Source organism: Geospiza fortis, unplaced genomic scaffold, assembly GCF_000277835.1.
Source record: "Geospiza fortis unplaced genomic scaffold, GeoFor_1.0 scaffold132, whole genome shotgun sequence".
In the NCBI taxonomy this organism is placed as follows: domain Eukaryota; kingdom Metazoa; phylum Chordata; class Aves; order Passeriformes; family Thraupidae; genus Geospiza; species Geospiza fortis.
This window is the reverse complement of record NW_005054446.1, coordinates 243,648-267,824: the sequence shown is the minus strand read 5'-3', so window position 1 is coordinate 267,824 and position 24,177 is coordinate 243,648. Positions and strand designations below refer to the sequence as shown.

The 24,177-nt window shown below is 46.5% G+C and overlaps 2 protein-coding genes across 2 annotated transcripts; one reads left to right on the top strand and one right to left on the bottom strand.

Annotated features, from left to right (window-relative positions):
* Positions 1-3,228: 3,228 nt before the first annotated feature.
* Positions 3,229-19,222, top strand: DNAJC11 (DnaJ heat shock protein family (Hsp40) member C11). The gene is made up of 15 exons (XM_014309684.2): positions 3,229-3,422; positions 5,414-5,487; positions 6,681-6,782; positions 10,833-10,961; positions 11,526-11,648; positions 12,104-12,177; positions 13,128-13,317; positions 13,672-13,757; positions 14,201-14,317; positions 15,276-15,431; positions 15,550-15,619; positions 15,743-15,800; positions 16,432-16,574; positions 17,014-17,143; positions 17,746-19,222. Exons 1-15 carry the CDS (start codon positions 3,335-3,337, stop codon positions 17,769-17,771), a joined length of 1,566 nt encoding a protein of 521 aa, XP_014165159.1. The 5' UTR covers positions 3,229-3,334; the 3' UTR covers positions 17,772-19,222.
* Positions 19,223-20,387: 1,165 nt separating this feature from the next.
* On the bottom strand, positions 20,388-23,830 carry PHF13 (PHD finger protein 13; the record flags this gene model as incomplete). The annotated part of the gene is made up of 2 exons (XM_005427488.3): positions 20,388-22,884; positions 23,257-23,830. Coding segments are annotated over 2 exons (801 nt in total), but the record flags the coding sequence as incomplete, so codon positions are not given.
* Positions 23,831-24,177: the final 347 nt, after the last annotated feature.

The window sequence follows — 24,177 nt, the reverse complement described above, 5'->3', positions numbered from 1 at the left end:
CGCGCACGCCGCGCACACCCGCGTCCCCTGGGGCACGGCTGGGGAGGCTTCCCGAACCTTTCCAGTTTGGAAACAGCCAGGGCTTTCTGCAAAACGTTTATCCCGCCAAAAAAAGATCGAGAATCCTTGATTTCACTTTTAAGAATAGATGGATATTAATTGGTGCGGGTTTGTTACACCGGAACAGTTTGGAGCTTATTGAGAGATAACCGCTTTTTTATAGTAATTATTAGGCAGATCCACAAAGATCTGGATGTAGGAACTGTGCTGTAGTTTGTTTCAGCGAGTGCAGCAGCAGTATAGCTGTTATATATGTATTTGTGTGTATATAAAAATGTATAAAAAGGCCATCCAGTCCATCAGCCTGGGTGTGGCTATTGTGGCTGGACGAGGCTCGTATTGAACCACCACTGCTCCGTGCAATAGGATATCCAGACTTGGAAGCCATTCAGTCTGAGAGCTTGGAAGAATTCCCTTTGGAACTCCTGTCAGTGCCTGAGCTGCAGGGACAGTCCCCTGTGCCTCATGTGTAGGAATCGGCTGCATTCCTGAAGGAACAGCGTGTGATGGTCATGCTGTTTGCAGAACTCTCTGATGCTGAGCTCCTTTTAAAAAAAAAATCAAGCCCTCGTCTGGTTTAAAGCCGGCAAGGCCATGCTTGTACATTCCTTGGGAGCTTTCGTAATTCCCCTCCAAAACGTCAGCGGCGTGCCGAGGTTAGAACAGAGGTGGGAACCACGCGAGGGTTGTGACTGCTGGGGAAGGTTTAATGGTTAACTTAGCCAGGTTCCAGAGCAGGACATTCAGGTTTTGTACAGCAAGGAGCTGGAAAATGAATACAAGGGGTCTGCAAGGGAGTAATTCCAACAGAGAGGAGTGGGCGCTTTGTTAATGATTGCTAATTATTTTCAGCAGTACTGTCCTGTAGTGGAAGGGGTGAACAGCATGTCTGGGTGCTGACACAGGGTGATGTGGCAGCTGAGCTTGGAGCTGCAGTGACCCCATGGAGGCAGGATCCTGTGAGCAGGAATTGCTCTGTGTGTGTGTGAATGATTCATCTTTTAGACATGTTAGTCTGCTAAAAACACGGTGCTGTGTTTGAGACCTTAAATGAGACCTTTCAGTGTTGACCAGAGTTTTGGTAATAAAAATGTAACTTACATGCTGTTGTTTGTGACTGCATTTCCTGGCAGTCTAAAAACGATGTCAGGGTTTCTTTGGTGGTTTTGAAGAGGCTGTTGCTCATGGAATATTGAACCAATGACCCAAACTACTCAGTGATGATGAAATGCCCAATCTAACATTTTATTGAACATGGCATTTATGAAAAATGAACCTGCTCATTTCTATTATATAATCAATAGCACATTAAACCATTTATCATTAATTTGATTTAAAAATGCCATTTTGGGGGTATATGTTCCACTGCCTTCCCAGTCGAGTTTAAATTTGATATCTGAGAAAGCACAAGGTAATAAAAAGAAATAAGCTAATTGTGGCTGTCCTTACTGTCTTGGGACCAGCAAATTTGGCAGCTCCCCTTTTGCTGTATCATTTCAAAACATTAACAAGCAACAATACAAATGTGCAGAAAAAACATTCTGAGCTGTCCTCAAATCCAGACAGATTCCTGGTGTTGTGACACAAGTGAGTGTGTTTTTGTGATGGAAACCCTCCTTGCCACAAGTGGTAAAAAAGATGTTACTTCAAGAAATTACCTTTTAGGAACTTTATTTCCCCAGTAAAAGCTAGGAATCTCTGACAGCTTTGCTTCCTGAAGGGTGTTAACAGTAAATGGAAATTGTGTCTGTAAATCCACTTCTGAGTGCCCCCCTCACTGACTGCACTGGGTCCTGACTGTGGCAGCCCCTGGAGACAGCCTGGACCATCAGGTTTTGGTTATTTTACTCTGGATCTTCCTCCTGGAATGGCTTCCTGTGCCCAGGAACTGGTTCTTGCCTGGACAGTTTGGGAACTGGATGGTTGGGCTCTTTCAAGCTCTGCCTGGGGGAAGTTCTTGTTGATTTTAGCAACTGCACTTCTGAACAGTCGGTGTTAAGCAATCTCCAAGGAATGGGCAGGAACAGGAACTGCAATGCAAGGGATGTAGCAGGGTTAGATGAGAGAGAGGAGATTACCAAGACTCTCTAGAGTCCAAAAATAACATTGCTGGGAGATGATAATGGAAGGAGCAGGGGGTTTTTCCCTATTGATTCTGAAAGAGCCATCCTTGTTCTTGGAAGGAGGCCAGGTGCCATCTGAGGTCCCGGAGTGGCTGCAGTAAAGGACAAGGCAGGTTCATTCGTGATGTGTGTGGTGGCACACTGTTCTCATGGTTATCTGTCCCTGGCTTTGTGGACAGATGAGGCACCTTCCTCCTTCACAGCACAACACTGACCCTGCTGGGGAGCACAGGGCAGGTGCTGGGATGAGAACAGAACCATGGCTTTACATTTCTTACCTTTACAGCTGTGGAAAGTCTGTGCTTTTGGATAGTTACAGTGTCCCTTTGAGGGTAAGATTGAAATATGAGTAGAATTTGTTGTACATCTCTGAATTTATGTACTTTTATCTGAGATGACTTTGCTTTTTCCTGCTCTCTGATTTGGAGGGGAATTACCTGTATTATACAGTTGTATTAGGCAACTGATACAACTATATGCTATTATAATGCCTGTATTATATACTTGTATTAGGCTACTAATACAACTATATACAACTATAATGCCTGTATTATAAACTTGTATTAGGCAACTAATGCAACTATATACAACTATAATGCCTGTATTATATACTTGTATTAGGCTACTAATACAACTATATACAACTGTAATACCTGTTTTATATACTTGTATTAGGCAACTAATACAACTATATACAACTATAATGCCTGTATTATATACTTGTATTAGGCTACTAATACAACTATATACAACTGTAATACCTGTTTTATATAGTTGTATTAGGCAACTACCTAATACCTGTATTAGGTAGTTGCCTAATACAACTAGTCTGAACATGAAAGTTGGGGTTTTTACATAATTTTTTTGTACTTGGGTATGCACTGATGAGCTATTGAGGTCCTTTGTTGCACTGCAGATAGCGTGGACAATCCTGGTGTGATAATTGAATATTTTATTAACTTATGTAGCGAACCAATGATCCGTTCTTGATTTTGGTCCAAAGTCATGCAACGTAACAGCTGACAGACTTCCCTTTCAGGACTGATCTTGAGAGTGGCCTTTTGGCAGTGGCCTTGGCTGTCCTTGTTGATTGTTGGTGGTTTCCACAGGCCTCCCAGGAGGAGCTGAAGGCGGCGTACCGCCGGCTGTGCATGCTCTACCACCCCGACAAGCACCGCGACCCCGAGCTCAAAAGCCAGGCTGAGCGTCTCTTCAACCTTGTCCACCAAGCCTATGAAGGTCAGGGGGAGGCTGAGCTTTGCAGGGGGGGTTCTAGGAGAGCTGTGTCTTCATGCTTTTTGAAGATATTTATTATTACAAAGTAATAATTAAATTTGGTGATAGTTACCGATGCTGTTTCCTGCTTCTGTACCATAAGTCAGAGGGGAAATGCCATATAAATGCTGCAGGGAATGAGATGTGGAGTGTCTGTCTTACCTCCTGCATTCTGTAAATGATCTTCTCATCACTTCCCTTACTTCTAAAGACCCTTCCATAGGAGAATAAAGGCTAAAAAGCTTCAAATAGAGATATAATTTCATATTACACTGATGAACTGCTGCATCCCTGGGTTCTGTTCCCTGTCACCTGGCTGTGATCTCCATTTCTAGCAAGTTCTTCTGTATGCTCTGGTTGAGAGGAGGACAACTGATTCATAGCAGTTAGTTTATTTTTGTGCCAAAGCCCTTTTCAAATACTCTGAATTAAACTGAAGTTTACTTTAATCCTGGTGTGCAAGTTGCACCTGGAGTGCAGATGGATTAGAATGGTAGGAGTCATCCATGTTACAAACCTGGTGCACCCAGTCCTGGAGCTAAAGAGAAACTAAAGCAAAATGCTGAATAAATATTTCCCCATTCAACCTCAAATATGAGTGAATATTTTTTGCACCCCTGGTTTTGACTGATAAGCATTTGCTCCTTCCAGTTGGACTTGAGCATGTGTGGAGCCTTTCCTGCTGTCCCTAGGCTGGGTGCTGGGACATGTGGAAGCTTTTGCTGGGAGAGCAGGGAAAGTCTGACCTTGATGACGTGTGGAACAAAAACTCCTAATGCTTCAGTAATTTCATTTTAGTGTGGTGAGTGGCCTTACATTAGAGGCAGCAGCTTCCCTTTGAATTTTCTGGCTGCTCTTGGCTCTGCCTTGCAGTGAACATGGAAGTTGGTGCTTGTTTAGTACCAAATGTGAGTGCAGTATGTTACAAGCAAAAATTTTGACATCTTGGAAATGAGCCACTTCAGCTCCTCTCTATTTTCTCTTCCATCTCTTAGTATCACACAACAAAAGATTCATTTTATCAGAATTCATAAAAAGCAATGTCTGCCTGTGACATTTAACAAGTCCAATAATATTCCACTACTTCAGACCAAAACTCAATTACCAGTATAAGCCTCTTTTTGCCTTACTATACTCCCCCAGCTCCCTGGGGACACATCAGTTTTCCCACAGCCTCAAGAAATACATGATAATGATAAAGCTGGTCTTAGAACCCTGGAGGAGGAAATAGTGATAATTTTTTGATTTATTTTTTCTTACAGAAAGATATGTTATAGGAGCTTATGCATTTAAATATACCTTACCCTCTTCCTAATTCTGTGCCCAGTCTTTTTCTAAAGTAACTGTTCTGCAGTCTCCTGTCATATTTTGTGTTGTCCATTGTGTTGGGTGATATTTTGGGAGGTTAAGATTCTACACACACCTTTGCTGTTACCCCTTATTGATGCTTGGCAAGGTGTGAACTGCCTCGTGGAAATTCCTTTGTTGGGACTAGCTGGGAAAGGATCAGTGGACGTTGCTGATGAGGAAGATCAAAGGAAGCCCCACAGAGCTTTGAAAGCCAGACAGAGCTGGATGGCAATCCCAGAAAAGACCCAGGGACTGCTCTGGCCAAATTTTTCATAATCTCCATGTTTGGTAGAGGGCTTGTGTCACCTTCAAAGAAAGCAGTGTTAGAAACCCCCCATGCACATTCACTTAGGCTGCATGTCTCTTGTGTTCTTTCCACTTGCTTGTTTTAGAAAAATGAGCAAAAAATTGGATTTGTTGCAGGGAAAAGTCAGTATGTCTTGTCAATAAAGCACGTGGAAGCATCAAAGGAGTTAATGTGCAACTGTAGAATGAGATGTTTCTAGGATTTGTGCTTGAACTCCAAATATCATGAGTGTTTTGCTCTGAAATCTGAGGAGAAGACCAAAAACTGAGTTCTCTCCTCTTTTGGTTTCAATTTACAGTGCTTAGTGATCCACAGACCAGAGCCATCTATGACATATATGGGAGGAGAGGACTGGAGATGGAAGGCTGGGAGGTGAGAGAAATTGAGCACATTATGGCCAGTGGCCTTGACTAAGCCCACCTTTATCTGCCATGGTTCTATCAGCTGCACTGACACCTGGCTGGTAATAAATGCCTCTTGGTTTGAAGGCATCCTTGGTTAGTTATTTCTGTCTCTCTCTGTCCCTGCTGGAACACCATGATGGATTTTCAGAGAACCCTTTGGTTTTGCACTTGACAAGAGAACAATAAACCTGACATTCAGAGTTCCCTGGAAGGATATTACTATGACAGGCAACATCTTTATCTGAGACAAATGTGTCATTATTGTCCATCAAGTCCCATCTTTTTCATCCAAAACTTGTTTTTTTCAGCATCAACTACCTTCTAAGTTTGAAATTACTTTTTCTTCCTGGGCTTTTTGGGGTGGGTCGAGCTGGGTTTTTAATGTGTTTGGTTTAGTTTTGGTTGGGTTTTATGGGCTTGGAAACAGAACTTGTCCATTCATGTTTGTCCAACTCTTGAGTCCCTTGCTAGCCTCTGCCAGCCCTGGTTGATTGCACTATGCTGCTTGAAGCAGAATCCTGTGGTATTGGGCCAGGTCAGCACCAAGGTCAAATTTGGAGTCAGTTGCTAGAAATGTGGAGCAGATCCAACATGTAACAGATGCTTTGGAAACCAGATTTTTTTAACTGCTTTTGGCAGACTTGATCTTATTTTGAAGAGCCAAATCCAATACTCTTTCTATCCATTCCAAAACTGGGCCTGTATAAAGCTCTCATTCCCTGACTCATGTCAGGTAAGCAGCTGTGAACCAGCACAGCCTAAAATCACACAGCTCTTGTGGAATCAATTCACCTCAGGCCAGAGGCTTTCAGTTATTTTCATTTTTGTGTCCACACCTGGTAGAGCACTTAATGGATCGCTGAGGGTAACAGCTGCACTGCAGTGTCTTGTACTTTTGGTTGGACAGCTCTTTGTCCTGGTTTTGTCAAGGGAATGGAAACAACAAAACCATTTTCCTTTCTCTCAAGACATGGGGTTTTCACTTATGCCTGCCCTTTGATCTGGCCCAGGTGCTTTGTTCCAAACTCTGACTGTTGAAATTGCAGCAGCTGGGGCAGTGTGTTAGTGCATCCTACACCCAAGGTCTCTGAACCTCAGCACTGCAATGCCCTGAGCAGCCTCTGTCTGGTAATGGTTTGGTTTTCGTTGCTTTTTGAGCAGGTTGTGGAACGAAAGAGAACTGCAGCTGAAATCAGGGAAGAATTTGAGCGTCTGCAGAGAGAGAGGGAAGAGAGGAGACTGCAGCAGAGAACTAATCCAAAGGTAAGCAAAGACTTAATCCTGGTCTCAAGAGTGGGTCTGTAATTATCAGCAGTGTGCAGGGGGTGCTGAGCCTAGGTGAGGGCCCAGAGGAAAGAGCCCCTCAGGTGTCTACACTTGCTGCATGACTTTCTGTCTTTTGCATATGCAGTTTTTCTGCATAATATAGGGCAAACAGCTCATTCTTTTAACAATCCCTTACTGAATGCTCTTCTTTTCTTAGCAAAACATGTTGAGACAAAATACCTTTTTCAGCAATTTTTAGAAAATAGACCTAACACTGAAATATTTATGATTTCTTTCCAAGTTCACTAAATAATTGTAACTCACTGCAGTTACCTGACAGGTTTTCCCTTTGGCATTGCTGCAGTGTCACAACAAGGCAGGGAGCTGTTCAAATGCATCTTGAAACCAGCAATAAATCTGAAGCATCCCTAAGCCAGCTGGGCAGCAGCACAGTGAGCAAAGTCAATCTGAACAGGCTTAGTGCCTGTTTTTGGAAAGGGTGACCGTGCCCTCAGGATGAGAATCATCCTGGATGCTGTTCCCATCTCAGTCTGAGCAGTGTCTGACTCACCTCAGCTAACCTTGGCTGATCAGAGGTGCTGAGGAATACCTTTGGGATGGCAGGAAGAGATGGGCATGGCAATTGGCCAGAGTATCCATAGCTCAGACTCTCGGTGTCTTTGCTGCCTCTTGGCTTGATGAGTGTGTGAGGCAAACGTGGGGTTTGTCAGGATGGTCCCTGACTGAAGTTTCAAAGCTTGTTGAATCACAACAATCTTGGTTCTTATGCAATGAGTAACATTATCCAAGAGCTGCACTTACTATTAACTAAATTAATTCATAGATTAGTGTAAAATCACAATGTCTTCTGAGTGGACAGATGTGGGATTGCAATGGTGCTTAGGACTGGATCTTAAGGAAAACATCCATCTAAGCAGAGCTGTAATATTTTGAGACATTCACCTTGGCACCACCTTTGGATGTGCACTGCTCTTAGCAAAGCAATTGGGCTGTACAGATCTCCAGGCTGTGAGTAGTTTATAGACACTAAGAACTGGTTTGTACTAGAAGGGTAAACAAGCATAAAGTGTTGTGTGAGTATCTGTTGACAGCTTTATTCCAGGCAGGAAGAGATTTCTGTGTGCCACAAGCCAGGCAGGGCAGACTATCCCTGCTGGAGGTGTGGGTGAGTGGGGTCAGAGAGGTGTTTTCAGAGAGGGGCATGGTTATCTCCCACTCTGCTGCTCCCTGCTTCAGGAATGTGACATTTTCCCTGGGTGCCTCGCCGTGGCTGCGAGCTGCACTGTGAGCCTGTGTCCTGGGATAAAATTAACCATCTGGGTGTTTACAGCAATTGCAGGCTGGCAGCTGATGGAAATGCCTCTCCAGGCAGTGTTCCCGTGGAATTGGGGAGCACAGCTGTGATCATTTCATACACGAGCACAAGTTATTTTAAAATTTCCAACATTTTGTCGGTTCTATAAAACAGTTTCACAAAAATAAAGCATTTTAACCAGAAATGTTGAGCAATAACCAGATGTAGGCAATTTGGAGGGTTGAAATTGAGTCTCCTATTTGCTTTTAGAGCTTTGTTTTTGCTTTCAGAGATGTGCAGAAGGGTTGAAAAGTTCATTACTAGGTTTAAGAAGAACCACTTCCTGTTAGGAGAAATTAAATCCAGTTATTTTCCTGCTGTGGAAGGTCAATATGTAAGGAACACAGGTGCCTCAAGGCAAAGCCTGGCATAACTTACAGGTATCACCTTGCTGAAGGTAAATCCCTAAGTAAAAAGTAAGGAGGAAGTATATTTTCCTCTGGCACATCTACGAATTCCATCAGTGAAGCCTGTTTCCTTTTCACAGGCTGGCAAATAAAGGTGATTTTAAAAGCCAGTCCCCGCTCTGATGGTTCCATTGTGCCACTCCTGCTTCCTGCCCTGCTGAGCTGCTGCTCTGTGCAGCACAGTGTGGGCACCACTGACTCCTGAGCAGGAGTTCCAGCTCTCTCCTGCTGCCCTTCCTTTGGGGAAAGCTCCTCCATGGTTGGAGCAGGTGGCTGCTGGGAGCTGGGAGCAGCAAAGTCCCCTCCATTATCCGGAGGCATAGGGGTGCTCTTGTTCTCTGGGAATATTTTTAACTTTGCCATCTGCTGCTTTTCCTGTGCTTGTGCCTGAACCAGTTTCTTTGCCAGGATCCACAGAGCTCCCAGGGTGACTTCACCTGCTTGGCAGGAGGTGGAGGGTCTGCCCAGGGTCCACTTCTCACCTCAGGGGAAGGCAGAAGAGCAGGAGCTCTGCTGGAGAACAGGGAGACAGACACTCCTTTTCTCTGAGCAGATCTTGTGGATTTTCATGGAGAGGTTCAGGTGTTTTCCTTTTTTCCTTAGGAGGAATATTTGCTGTACAATTCATACATGTGAAAAAGGAAATCCTAATATTTTTAGTGTGTTTTAGAGAAAGGAGATGCAGTGAAATTCAGGAATGTGGGTGGATCTTGGTGCATCTTTCCAAAGAGTGCAGCATTGTGGCACCAGTAAGCCAAGTACAGCAAGGTTGTCTCCAAATGGGTGTTTGCTGGCACAGGACTGAGCCCTCACAGGGTGGTTAGAGGTTTTCCATTGCTTCCCTCTTCTTTTGGCCTCGTTTCAAGGAACAGCATGGCATAGGAGAGGGCTGAAACTGGAGAAGCTGTAGGGCCTGGAGTCACCTAAAGGTGACTTTGCAGATGATTCCTGAAAGTGCAGAAAGGGCAGAAGCTGATTGTTGGTGCCACCACCATGCAGAACAATGAATGTAATTGCTCTGAAATTCACCAGCTGCCAAGGCTGGTTAGTAACCAGCTGGGACACAGCCCCTCTTCCAGGATTCAACTGGAAATAACCACACCTTTCAGTTTTTAAATATTTATCCAATTTTTGCTTCATAAGTAATCAGAAAATTAACACTGAGAAGAGGCTGGGAATCTCCACAGCAAATAGATAGACTGGGAGCCCAGGCAGAGGAAATATTCCAGTCCTGTCAGACTCTGCAATTCTTCCTTTATTTACAGGCCAGCATTTGATTAGAGTGGAGCAATCAAGGAAAAATGCTCCCTCAGACTGAAATAAGGATTTATTCCAGCCATGCTTGGCCTCAGTGTGGATGGGGTTTGTAGCTACCCAGCTCTTGAGTTTCCCTATACAAACTGCTCAGAGTTCAGTCTGTGCTTGTGCACAGAGGGGGGTTTTTATTGCAATCTGTGTGTTTTATAGGAGCTGGGATGCTGTCAGATGGGTCCATAGGGAGGGTTTCCAAAGCCTCTTGAAGTTCTATGACCCAGTCAAGTACCTAATTGTGCTCTTTTCAAAGAAACACACTCCTGCAGTTAGTCTGAGGGAGAACAGCAGCAGGTAGCCAGACTATTGTGCTGTGGCCTAGTTTTTTATAGGAATAAGTTTTTCTATGGTCTGAGAAAGGAAATATTTATCAGTTGCTAAAAGTATGTCTTTTTCAAGCCTTCTTTCTGATCACAAGATATAAACTAGAAGAAGAAATCAAAATGTTTTGCTAACAAGATCAATTGCAAGTGAATGATACAGTTCAGTACTAAGTTGGTTTAGGTAACTCATAAGAAGAAGCCTGTAGAGGTTTTCTGACCAAGTTCCATTGAAGAAAATCAATTTCTAGAATATATTATTTCAACTTCTAAATACTGACAGAGCACAGTCATTTGTGGGGAAAGAAGAAACCTGCTGTGTAAAGGTGTTCTACCTGCTTCTGTAATGTGTCACAATAGAAAAATGACCTCCTGGGATTGCAAGTTGAGTTTGTGCTGAAAAATTGTCTTTTCTCCAGTCTGTTTGATGATTTATATTGCTGTTTTGGAATATTGTAATCATTCACTTTTGTTTTGTGCATTAGGAAATGCATTTTAGAGTGGCAAAAGTAATTGCAGAGCAATGGAAAGCTGCACAAAAATGTAATCATACCCAGGGATGGTTCAGCCACTTGTTCTGTGCACGCCAGATGTTTGCTAATGCTAAATGCCTGTTTCACTTGTCATCCCTCAGGGAACAATTAGTGTGGGAATAGATGCCACTGACCTGTTTGATCGCTATGACGAGGAGTATGAAGATGTGCCTGGGAGCAGCTTTCCCCAGATCGAGATAAACAAAATGCACATATCCCAGTCCATCGAGGTGAGGAGGGCAAACTCTGCCGTGTGAGAGGGGCGTGGGTGAATGCAGAGCACAGAACACACTGCTCCTGCCTCTCAGCAGGGTTTGGGGGGGACAGCACAGGTGGGAAGAGGCAGCTTGGGGCCAGCAGAATGGTGGGTTGGCTCTGGAGCCTTTGGGCACCTGCTCTGTGGGCTGCAGGGTCCTGCCCTCCTGGCAGGGAGATGCTCAGAGCCCAGTTGTCACTGAATGGGATGTGTTCAGTGGATGAAAGCAAATGGCACCCAGTCCTGAGGATAAGCATAAGGAAAAGGATGGGAAGCATTTCCTCTTTCACAGAGTTGTAGAAATTTAGTCTGCTAGAGAGATGAGAATGGTTTACAGCTCAAGGTCAGGACTTCAAGGTGGTGCATTACAGGTGTCACAAGTGTCTGGTACTGTAAGAATTATCTGACTTTTTGCCATGCTTGATGTTTGACTACAAAACCATTTACACTCTGCAGTGGTGATTATGTCCTTGCAGAACATGCACTAAATGTGTGAACTGGGATCAGAGGTACTTGAAACAATATATTCCTTTTTCAGGCACCCCTGACTTCCACAGATACAGCAATACTGTCTGGAAACCTTTCCACCCAGAATGGGAATGGAGGGGGATCAATTAATCTTGCACTGAGACGAGTGACATCTGCCAAGGGATGGGGAGAGGTAAGAGTACCCCTGTTGTGCAGTTTTATATTCAATCTATTACCTGGTGTTCTGTTTTTTGGGAGGGAGCTTCAGCTGTGGTTCATCTCTCATTTTCTATGTTCTGTAAAAGGTAGAAAAATTATTTCTTAAAGGAATTTGAGAAAAAGGGAATACCAAACCTTGTTTTTTCTTATTTTTCTCCCCTCTCCATTTGGAGTGAGCAAAGCAGGTGCCAGTAGCAGTCACCTGTAGCTTTACAAAACTGGTTTTGTTTTACCCATGAGCTCCAACTCAGTGAGACACCTTTTCTTCTTCTGAATGCAAAGCTGAAGAGAAGGGAGGGTGCTGAAAGAGGTGGTAAATGTTACTCAGATGTGTAAAACAGCTGTGATGAAAATGATGCTCCTGCCATACTTTGTCACTATTGTAAAGGATGATTTCCTCTAACACTCTGGTATTGTGTATTCCAACAGTTGGAGTTTGGAGCTGGAGACCTTCATGGACCTCTCTTTGGGCTGAAGATATTTCGTAATCTTACACCAAGATGGTAAATATTAGAAAAATGGCCTAGTGGTTAATATCCCACAATAAGGAGCTAAACGACTTGAATTCTCTTCCACATTAATTTTGGATTCATTTTCTGTCCTACAAAATAAAGTATTTACACTTTAGAGTTAAGGTCATACTTGTATTGTCAAAATGCCTGCATTCTTTCTGGGTGTTGGTGCCCTCCCTTTTCATATTTTCAGTTTAAGGAAGATCTGTGTTCCACATCCTTAGATTTGTACTTGACCTTGTCATGATTCATCATACATGAGGCAGAGCAACAGAAGTTTGCTCTGGGAACAGAACAAAAAATGGGGATCTCTTCTGAGGCTTCCATGTGTGAGAGGGAGTTTCTGACAGCAAAACAGGAGATCATGTATCATATTTTAGGAAAATAATGCCAAATTTGACACTAGTGTCATGTCTGTTCACAAATGAATAGAAGTCTCAGGTTGCAAAGGAGAATACAAGGTAAGGCCTGTGATTGGAGCCACATGTCAGAGCATCATAGGAGCTCATGTAGGTTCCTTCTGTTTACATTTTCCAATTTAGTGCATCTGCCATTCCTCAGAGCTTGTAGAGGATTCTTGTTCCCCAGAGAGTGCTTTATCACTGTTTTTTTAGGATTACTGAATAGCAGGGCTGCTCTGTGCCAGCACCCCAGTGTGCTGTTCTGCAGAGACCAGGATGTTACCTGCACAGGGCAGGAAGGGGAAGGCTGGGTGCCTGGGCACAAACAATAAACCAGGGCACAGCCTGCTCTCCTGGGCACTGCTGTGCTCAGGGCAGTCTGAATTAATTTTTACTTTTCCCTGAAAGCCTTGAGCATCATGCTTTTTGCAGGATAGTCTCTGGGCACTCAGTAAAAATTCCTGGACAAGAAAGACTCTGAGGCCAGCTGGGAGCCTGTGCTTTTTTTTTTCACTGACAAATTTCTCCTCATTTTTCTAGTTTCATCACTACAAACTGTGCCCTGCAGTTCTCGTCGCGCGGGGTCCGCCCCGGCCTCACCACGGTCCTGGCCCGAAACCTGGACAAGAACACCATGGGCTACCTGCAGTGGAGGTGGGGCATCCAGTCAGCCATGAACACCAGCATTGTCCGGGACACCAAAAGCAGCCACCTCACCCTGGCAATGCAGGTGAGAGCCCCAGGCAGCACAGGGATCCTGCCCCGTGAGAGAGAGCAGCCTCACCTTCCTGTCCCAAGTGTTTTCTTGGGATTACAGGTTAAGGAAGCAGTTGGTGTGTCTTGTGATAAACCTAAGATAGGTAACCAGCTGTTTGGCAGAGCACAGCTCTTGGCATTGCCATAGGTGATGTGGGTCCGCTTACAGTAGGGTCAAGCAGTAGGGTCAAGCTGTCAACATGGACAGCAGAGGTTGTAAGTGGCAATCACTGCTCTGTGTTCTGTGCTTCAAGGGTGAGAAAGGAAACTGGGGGGGCAGCAGTTGCCAGGAGTGTGTTTTGATATGTTTGTGCCTCTTGTGTTTCAGCTGGGAATCCCCCATTCTTTCATGATGGTCAGTTACCAGCATAAGTTTCAGGATGAGGATCAAACACGAGTGAAAGGTTCTCTCAAGTAAGTGCTCAAGAGGGAATCCACATTGCTCACAGCCTGAGGACTCTGTCCTCTCCTGCTGCTGTAGGCCTCCAGGTTCCACACAAATCAAATACTTTTGTGGCCTTTGGGAGCCTGCTTTTCACTCTTTAAGTCTGGTAAAGGGTGAAGTGAATGTCTTAGAGGCTTGGCCTGTGTGCCTCTGCAGTTATGTGGAACTAATAATACTTGTGTATGGTGTCTCTGCATCATCCCCAATAAGAAAGCCAGAAGTTCTTGTTCACTACTTAGCAAGCTGGAAGGTCTCATCTCACCTTGGAGATACACTGTGAATCTTCCAGAGGCCAACATCTGCTGCAAACAGATGCATTTCCATGCTTTACTTGTTTGGGAATTACAGGATTCAGTAAAGAGAAATTCAAGTGTCTTCTCTGTCCTAACAGTTCTTGGTTCTGTCATTCTAGGGTGGGTTTCTTTGGGACCATAGTGGAGTATGGAGCAGAGAGGAAGATCTCCAGACACAGTGTTTTAGGAGCCACTGTCAGCGTTGGTGTTCCTCAAGGAGTGTCCTTGAAAATCAAGTCAGTTCAAGATCTCAACTCTTTATTGCAGAGGCTGACCATAACCTCCATGATTCTATTTCCAGTATTCAGGTGGGAAGGTGCCAGTCCCAGATCAATGCAGGTGTATTGATACATCACTGGGAGAGGGTGCAGCTGCCCTCAACTCTAATGCAAGCTGTAAGCCCATCATAAGCAATGGGTGCTTTCCACTGATGTGACTCACAGCCTGGGCCACCTGTATGTGTGTGTGTGCATCAGAATATTCTGAAATGCAGCTTAAATTGAGATTTGGAGCACTCTGGTAAGTGAATAGAAGATTTCTGAAAATATTAGTAGAAATGGATTCCATGTGTATTATGCTGCATACAAGTGAATGCTTGAATTAGGGAATTACCATTACCTGATGCAGGTGATTGTACCATTACCAAGGTGCAGTTCCCAGAAGGACAGAGCTCATTAAGTGTCCCTGTGCTGTGGTGCACTTGAATTGGAGCCAGCTACAGGTGGGGTGTGAAACTGCTGAAGGGCCTGAAGAATTCAGGCCCAAGGAAACTCATGTTTTCTAAAATAAATATTGTTACAGACATCAGAAGAATATTCATGTACACCTGCCCTGAGGGCCCATGTCAGTGTTATGAGCACAGGCCTTCTCTAGAAGCATTTTCTCTTCTTTCATGGGGATGTTCGTCCCTTTTTTCGGTTAAAATTAATGACCAAGCAAATTCTCCTAAGATTATAAAAAGAACTTTAGAATGGTCAGGTACCATCACGAGCTGCTGCTTCAAAGTCTGGCTCTGGCTGGTGTCAGCTGCCTTTTCTGCCGTTGGCTTTTTCAGTTTATCAGGCTTTTCACATTTTGAGCTCCTCATTCATCTCCCCTTGGTCCATCAGCAAGCACTGCTGCTAAGCGTGCTTCATCAAGCACATTCAGCTCTGCTTTTCCTCTTACCATCCCCTCTGCTCTTCTTTGTTGCAGGCTGAATAGGGCCAGCCAGACCTACTTCTTCCCTGTCCATCTAACAGATCAGCTGCTTCCCAGCGCCGTGTTCTATGCCACCGTGGGACCTCTCGTTATCTACTTTGCCATGCACAGGCTGGTCATCAAACCCTACCTCAGGGCACAGAAGGAGAGGTGAGCTTGCACATTCCTCAGGAAGTCTCACTTGGGGTTATTTGTGTGAGGCTGAGGGGTGGGTAAGGAGACCCTGCCAGTTTCTGCCTGAATCCCAGCTCTGCCTTCCTTCTGCCAGAGAGCTGGAGAAGCAGCGGGAGAGCACAGCCAGTGACATCCTACAGAAGAAGCAGGAGGCTGAAGCAGCAGTGAGTCTTTCTTGTAACTCAGTCCCCTTAGTGAAAGGAAACTCTTTTCACTCTGGACCATTCTCCTTTGGCCACAGTGTGTGACCCTGTGTGATTTCTGCTCTGCCACTTGTGTCGTGACAGGTCCGGTTAATGCAGGAGTCAGTCCGAAGGATAATTGAGGCAGAGGAAGCCAGAATGGGTAAAGATTATGATATCATTTACTTGTTCTATAAATTTGGAGAGAAGAAGGAATAATGCAAAGGTGGTGTTTCTTCATTCCCACTCCTGATAAAGTGCAGCTTAGTTGCTGCTGTGCACATAGTGAGGGAGCCCCATTATGACTCAGCTCCAGGTGCCTGAGCTTAGGAGGGATCACAGAATATTATCTTGGGACATGGTGTGAAGTGGATCAACAGACTGAAGATAACAGTCTGGAATTACCTCTTGCCCAGAAAGAGATATGTCTATAAAAAGGTGGAAAAGTTGTAGTCTGAAGTTCAGCTTTCACTGATTTTTTTTCCTTGCATGGTTTGCTCCTGGATTGTAATGGGAATCTGATCTCTTATGGTTACTAGCAGTTTTCCACAGAATGTTCCAAAGTGAACTGAAATCCACTTGGACTGTCACATCAGTGTGACACTGAGGTCCTGTCCCTCCATTCTAGTGCTGAAGGTTGCTAACAAACACCCAAGCAAAAATGTTGTTCTTTGTTGGGAAGTGTGGGTCCAGGCCAGGAGAATTAAATCTCACTGAAAGCAAGAGAAATGCTGGGATGGTCTTTTTGTCAGTGGAAGCCTTCCATCACAGTTGTGATTTCCTGGGAAATGCAGGTCTGATTGTAGTGAATGCCTGGTATGGGAAGTTTGTTAACGACAACAGCAGGAAGAATGAGAAGGTGAAGGTTATAGATGTGACTGTGCCTCTGCAGTGCTTGGTGAAGGATTCTAAACTCATCCTTACAGAGGCCTCCAAGGTACGTAGATGTCCTGTCAAAGCCCAGATTCAGAGACTCAAATGTGTGGCCCAGAATTTTGTTTGAACCATGTGGTGTCCTGCCAGGGGATCTCTCCAGTGGCTCTGGATCAATTCACAGATGCCATTTACCTACCAAGTATTTATTACAAACTTCCAGGAACTTCTGTTTCTTGGGGCTTTTCCAGTGCCAGTGGGACAGTGGGTGTTACAGACCTTGGGGCTGTACACCAGAAACTTCCCACCCCCCTGGTTTACTTTTATGCCTCAAAAACTTGTGGAGATGATTCCCCAGTGTCTCAACTTGCTGACAGCAAAACTCCTTTTTTTTTTTTTTTCTTTATGACACCTTGTCCTTGGCAGTAATAAATGTTTTTGGCCAGCTGGAGAGCTGTGAAAGTCCATTCCCTGATGCTCAGTCTGTCCTTCTCTGATTCAAGGCTGGGCTGCCAGGCTTCTACGACCCCTGTGTGGGTGAGGAGAAGAGTTTGAAAGTGCTTTATCAGTTCCGAGGAGTTCTGCACCAAGTGATGTCAGCTGACAATGAGGCCCTTAGGATACCAAAGCAATGTAAGTAGCTCAGACTGCTCAGCATCTTCTTTGGGGAACCAGTAATGGACTGCTTCAGCTCTGTGGTGAAGCACACAGACCTGGGGTTCAGAACTGGGGTTACTGGAATGGGCTGACCATGACTTGCCTCTGGAATAAGGCCCAAAAGAACTCAGCAGCATCTCTGCAGCAGTTTGTACCAGCTAGTCTGTATCTCTAACTGGGGCTGGAAGCAGAGGCCTCCCACAGGTGCCACTGTCCTTCTGTGCAGTTTGCAGCACTTGGTGGCCATTTGGGGACTGAATTTAATGTATGAAGGCCTGAGTCAGATTTCTTCCTTGTCCCCATTTATCTTACCTGCCAAAATATTTTCCCTGCTGGAATAGCTCTGTGAAACTAGGATCTGCTTGTGACAACTTTTACTGGCACTCCTGCGGGTCTGGTGGGTTGGCTCAAGGGCACAGACCTTTGTTTGCTCTAGACCAGCTCCCTGCCCAGTGTGAGCAGCACATCCAACTGACAGAGCTCCCAGAAGTGCATTGGAGGCTTATTTGAGTTGTGTCTAATTAGCAGCCAGAAGTGTTGCTGCCTGTCCTTGGTGCAATTCTTTGTTCTCCCCACAGCTCACAGGATCGATGCCGATGGCTAATCCGGGAACGTGCGTCTCCCACGGTACCTGGGTCAACAGAAACTGCAAAACCTCCCCCGGACGCTGCGAGTTTGAACAGAGACACTTTTATTTTTACTGTCTGTATAGCAGGAGGTGTCCTGCCAGTTCTGTTAGGGACAAAAGGACAGACCCTGCTGCTGCAGGCGGCTCCCAGGCAATATCTGAGTTGTGGCTCGGTACCCAATAAAGCAGCGTGACTCTGAGTGCACAGTGCTTTCTGCCAGGGGCTCAGGGGCCTCCTGCTCCCAGCTGGCCACAGCCCCTTCCTGCACTCACTTCTCTCCTGGCACTCAGCAGGGATGAAGACCTGTTCTTCTTACTTCTCCATGTACTTCCTGGGGTAGGTAACACACCTCCTTCCTTCTCATGAGGGGAATTTCAGTTCTCTGGCCACCTGCTGGAAGTCCCCTGTACAAATACTTCTGGAGAGAGGTCAGTGATTGTTTCAGTCTCAAATCTGTGTTTGAAATGCACTTGTTAAGAAAAATATGTGCTTAAATATGAATGAATTTGCCTTTGAAGTAATATGGACCTCTTCAGCACCAATCTGTCCAGCTGCTTATTTCCAACACTGCTCTTCCAGACAAGGACACGGTGTATCATAGTTTTATTAATTCTTCTGCCACCCACAACCATGTATTGTCAAGGATTTCCAGAAAAGAGGAAAGCGAGTGAGGGAGAAGGACAGCAATTAATTTCATTTGATTCTGATGCTGCAACTATCTCTTCACATCTAATTTATTTCTAGCAAAAATAAATGTAGTTCATAAAGTAAACCATACCAAAGTGAGGAGAGAGGCCAAATGGATTAAGAGCTGAAAATGTAACACTCATCTGCTCTTTCTGAAAAGCAGCAGTTACAGCATAGAACCATTGGCATTATCTTGCCTAGAAGCCCTGTCAGGGATTTCCAGCAGGACAGTCCTGGGCTGGTGATACAGCAGCTGGAAACAGCACCTTGTAGAATCTGCTACATGCTGGGTACATCAGCACATCTGAGGCTTTTGCAGAGAGACAAGGAATCGTGGTGGCTGTTCCTTGATCATAGTTTTGCTCTGGCTAGGTCCAAACCAGCCTTCATTGCTCATGGGTGACAGCAGAGGGGAAAACATCCATGTCTTGGCAGTGCAGACTTGCTTTCGACAACTCCTGCCATAACTCCTTTCCTGACATGGATCTGGCCCCTGTTCTGTGCAGCTGTGGTTCTCTGTGCTCAGGTCACTGCACCAGGAGAATGAGATTTCCAAAAGAAATGCTTTCCCCTGTAAAAAAAGTTCATATTATGAAGGGGTGTTCATTTGTTTTTATTAAAACCAAAACTTTTCAGTTGTGACCAGTTCATGGTGCAAGGCTTTATTTCACTTATGGGTAGCGTTCTGTTGATTTCAAAGTAAATGTAAAATGTGCAATAAATTATATTCAGCTGAAAAGCAGCTCCCATTCCCTTTGCATCTGTAGGAAGTTCCTGAGATGAACCCCTGGAAAGCAAGGGTTTGTAAATATAACAGCACTCTCCATCCCATCCAGCTTATTGACCTCTGCTGGGTGGGACTGGGCAGAAAACTAAATCTCCTCCAGTTCCTTTTTGATGTCACTGTGTGAGGTGTTATGGTCAGAAATGAGGAGCCAGCCTGTAGAGGCTAGGACGTGGCACAGAAGCATCCCTGAGAGCCAGATGCTCAGTCAGTCTCCCCAGTCTCTTCCTTGTTTTCTATCAGTGCCATGTTTTGCCAGAACTGTAAGAACAGCCCCACTGCAGAACCACAGCCTTCACCACCATATTCTTGCTGAGAGCAGCTGCCATTTTACAGCCACAACTCCCCTGGGACTTCTTTTTATGAATAAACTCTCTATAATTCAAAATTACCAACAGAATTAAAATAGAAGCTCTAAGCAAGCAGAGCTGAGCTTCCAGCCTAGCTTCCAGCATGACCTAGTGCCATTTCCAAAAGGTTGAGCTGCCTTTTCAGTGTGCCAAGGTGTTCAGGCTGCTGCTTTGATGGCAGCTGGCTGAGCAGCAGTGCCCGTGGGCTTGTGGCACATCCACGAGCTGCAGGGTGGCACCAAGGCTCCCGCAGCTCTTGGGGGGTTTGGAGTCCTTGGTGCTGCCTGGTGGTGGGGAGGGATTTCTCTTTCAACAGAGAGTTCATAGGGGTTTGGTTTGGGTCTGGCCAAGCCTCCAGTCCTCACAAGGGGGTGCAGTGCTGCCCCAGGGCTGTTTCTGAGGCTGCAGGGACCTGCTGCCAGCACTGTGCACTCCGACACCATCGGCATCCTGGCCTGAGCCCTGTCCCCAGCTCAGTCATTGCACCCTTCAGCAGCCCCTGGCACAATCCCAGCAGTGTCCCTGCTGTCTGCAGCCACTCAAGCAGTGCCTCCCTCCCAACCCTCCTCCCTGCCCAGCCCAGGGCTCCATCACCATGTCCCACACTCTAGCAAGGAGCAGCTGCTCCTCAGAAAGGTGGGGATACCTGCCAGCTCTTCCTATCCCCACCTGAGTGTATTGTTTTGGGAAGAGCACTTCAAGTGTTAAGTCTTCCTGCTGCCTGGCACAACAGCTCACAAACCAATAAATCATAACAGCAGACTCCTGAGTTTGGAATATAACAAACTCATTGTTCATTTGTCTCACATGTAAGAAAAAAACATGGTTCATTAGAAGTTTTAATGAAAAAATAAAGTTCTGAATTAAACTATAATTATACATGGTTGAAAGTGATGAACTAAAAGAATGGAGATGTTACTTTTTTATTTCTCTCTGCTGATATTGTAACGTGCTGGACACCATCCACTGGGATAAATCCGAAAAGGGGACAGAACAAGAGTCAGTCACATTGATTAGTGTTGCACCTCTGTGAAAAAGAGCCAGTTCACTTGACAGTGCACCATTTCTCCCATAAAAGCTTCAGGAACACCGTCCACAGAGGTCCAGTTGAACTGCAGACACACTGTAAACACAAGAGATACGAATTTCAGACCAGGTCCAACTCTTGTGCAGTTGTGGCCGGGATCTTCCAAAGCCTTTCTGGGGAAATGGCAGCACTGGAGAACTTTGGTTATTTTTCTGGCTGCAAAGGACAGTCAGGCAGCCATTGGGAGCGAGTCTTTGGCAAACTCCTTGGTGGTTCCACATAGCTTCTGAAGGCAGCACAGCACAGTCATGGTTGAGAGATTTCACAGAAGCTGGTTTTCTGAAACCCAGTCAGGTGTTACAGCTTGGTGGAACGAGATTTTTTTCAAGAACCAGGAGAGAACAGCTGCGTGTTGTGCACTTTCGTCACCCTTTCCCACATCGTGGAGCCCCAGGGCCCTGTGGTACTGGGCTGCCTGAGGCTTTGGCAGCCCTGGGGCCGATGTCTGAAGGAGGGCACTTACCCCTGTGTGCTAGCAAGACCCTCAGTCATCACCAGGATGCATCTCCCGGTGAGCCAGTCCTCAGACAAGGCAGTGCTCCAACACTGTGTGACTGCAGAACTCCTGGGGTCATGTTCCTGCTGGCACAGCTGGTCTGGCTCAGCTGCTGTGCCAGCCAGCGCTTCTCTGAGCCTCTTCCTGGACAGAGCACACACTGTTCTTCAGGCATAACTTCAGAGACACACCTTGAAGCATCAACCCAATTTGTGTGATCCATGTGGATCCGTCTGGCCATTGAGGAACAATGCCAGCATCTCCCTGGCCTTGTGCATGAGCTGTGACTTCCCATTGTGGTCCTGAAGGGATTTCCCATGGGCTAAGGCCCAGGAGGTCCTGCCTGCAGTGCTGGCCAGGGCCTCAACGCTCTCCTGTCCACTCCAGACGGATCCTCATTGCACTTCATCCTGTAGCTGCATTGCCTGCATTTCATCTGTCATTGCTACCAACAGAATAAAGATCCTGGCTTTTTGGTTACAGTCCAGTTTCAAAAAACAAACAGCAAAAGTAAAAATCAACTCAGCTGTCATACTTGGATGGACATGATCAAATTCCAAACCAGACCTGCCAGGTTCTACATTTCCTTTGGCCCCTTTTACAGCCCATATTTGAATTCTGGGCTGAGAAAAAGGAGAGTCATCTTCTTAAAACAGCACCATAGAGGTTAACAAAGGGACAGGAAATGGAGCAGTTTCCCCCCATACACACATTTGAGCTGTTCATGCAAATAAATCACAAAAAAACCACTGTAAGAAGAGACCTTCTAGGAAGGAATCTGGTGCCACTGATCCCCCACGCTGCCTGTCCAGGAAAAGGGTTGCTCCTTCCTACCAGAGCGCTGTCCCTTGGCACAGGAGGGAGCCCCGAGTCTCGTTTGCACTTGGATGATGCCAAATGACAGAACTCCCCTCTGCTCAGGCCTGTGGAAGGAGCAGATCACACAGAGGCCGGTAGCACTGAGGCTGACTCCTATGGAGTCTCAGGATATCTAAGATTGATCTATACGGACAAATGGGCAGGTATAATATCACATTGAATTTAAAACACAGGGCCATTTACTTTTCAGACTCTTCACACAGACTCCCTCCACCTCCCCTCCCTCTTTGGGAGGAGGAGGAGTTTTCTAGCACAGAGAAGATTTGCAGTTTCCCAATGGGATGAGAAAACCTACTTGGCAAAGGTATAGTACATCACCCAGTCACCATAACCAGACAAAACTCCACTGAGCTCAGAGAGCTCTGTCTGTCCCTCGAGAGTCTCTCGCCACAGTTCTGCCCAGTCGGCCTCTCCCAGCTCTGGCTGCCCGCGGCTCGGTGATTCCTCACTCCCGGGCCACAGGCCGGCTGGGCAGCCCTCCTGCCTGAGCAGCAGCAGTTCAGGGGAGCCCTCCCCGGCCTCCCAGCCGGCACCCACGGCTCTCCCACCCACGCAGAGCACCAGCACGTGCCTCCCCCCTAGTCCAGAAAGCGCCTGCGTGAGCCCGTCCGGGAGCGGTTCGAGCGGCGAATGTCAAACTTGGAGTCCCGGCACTTCTGGCAGATGTAGATCTCTGGGACGTTCGACTTGCGGATTTTGGCGCAGGAGAGGTGGATCCAAGTGTGGCACTCGTTGCACTCGATCATGGGCCGCCCAGCAAAAGGCTTCATGCAGAAGCAAGTGACCAGGTCCCACGAGTCGTCATCTGCAAAGACAAATGTCAAAGATACGTTTTTAGCAGCTGATGCCTCTCACACCAAGAATTTTCTCTCCTTTCATGCTAAATTAACTACCTGGGTTTCAAAGACAGGCACTTTGCTGCTTTTTCCAGGTCTCTCTTGCACGGGAAGAGACTCTCAGCAGTACACAGGAGGCCGTAATCGAGGAGATGCTGCTTCTATAAAGTTGCAGCTTTTCACTCAGTTTATTGCACAAAAGAGCCAACCCACCTCCCTTCCCCCCAAAAACCCAACTGCTCCTGAATTCCACCCAGGCAGTGCTCCTTGGCATTATCCTCAGGCTACAAGTAACCACTACTTCCACCTGGCTAATCCTCTCGGACAGCCAGGCCACCTACCTGAATCCACCATGATGTCCTCGTCATCACCGGTGCCATCTTCATCCCGAAAGACCACCTGCTTGCCCTGCCGAATGACCGTTCGCTTGCCCACGCTCTGGATCTCCACCGTCTGCTCGGCTGTCACAGCAGGGTAGGAGACGCTGGACGGGGTGTCAGAGTCCCACACTGAGCAGTGCTCAGTCACAGACTGAGGGTCGCCCTCTGACGAGGGGCTCATCGGCGTCTCTGCGTAAGAGTCCTCTGCCTCCAGATCCAGCAGCTTCTCCTCATAGTCCTCCTCTGCAGACACCTCTGTTTCCCTCCTTTTCAGCTTTTTCTTCTTCCTGATCTTATCGATTTGCTTTCTCTCTGGCAGGAAGTTGCTGGCCTTTGCCCGCTGGAACAGGGAACCATACGGTTTTGCTCGCTTAAGCTGGCTAAAGTTCTTTCTGTTCTTGGTGGGCAGGGAGACAGAGGAGGGGGTGTCATTGAAGCGAGGATCCCAGCTATCGCTGTCAATCGTGCCTCCAGTACTGTTGGGAGGGCTGGGGCTGTTCCTCAGCGGCGTTTCCTGCAACACGTTCAGGAAGCAGGTAACAGTTTGACTCAGAGCAGACTCATGTGGTGCAAGGCACTGTCCCCTGTCCCCCAGGGCACTCTGACCCACCCCTGAGATGCTGTGCCCTGTCCCCTAGAGTGGTGTCCCCTGTCCCCAGGAGTGCTGTCTCCTGTCCCCGAGGGCTGAGCCCTTTCCCCCGGGTACTGTCCTCTGTCCCACAGGGTGCTGAGCCCTGTCCCCTGAGCCACTGTGCCCTATCCCCCGGGGAGCTGAGCCTTGTCCCAGCAGCACTGTGCCTTGTCCCCCAGAGTGCTGTACCCCGAACGGCTGTGCCCTGTCCCTGAGGCACTGTCCTCTGTCCCCAAGCCGCTGAGCCCTGT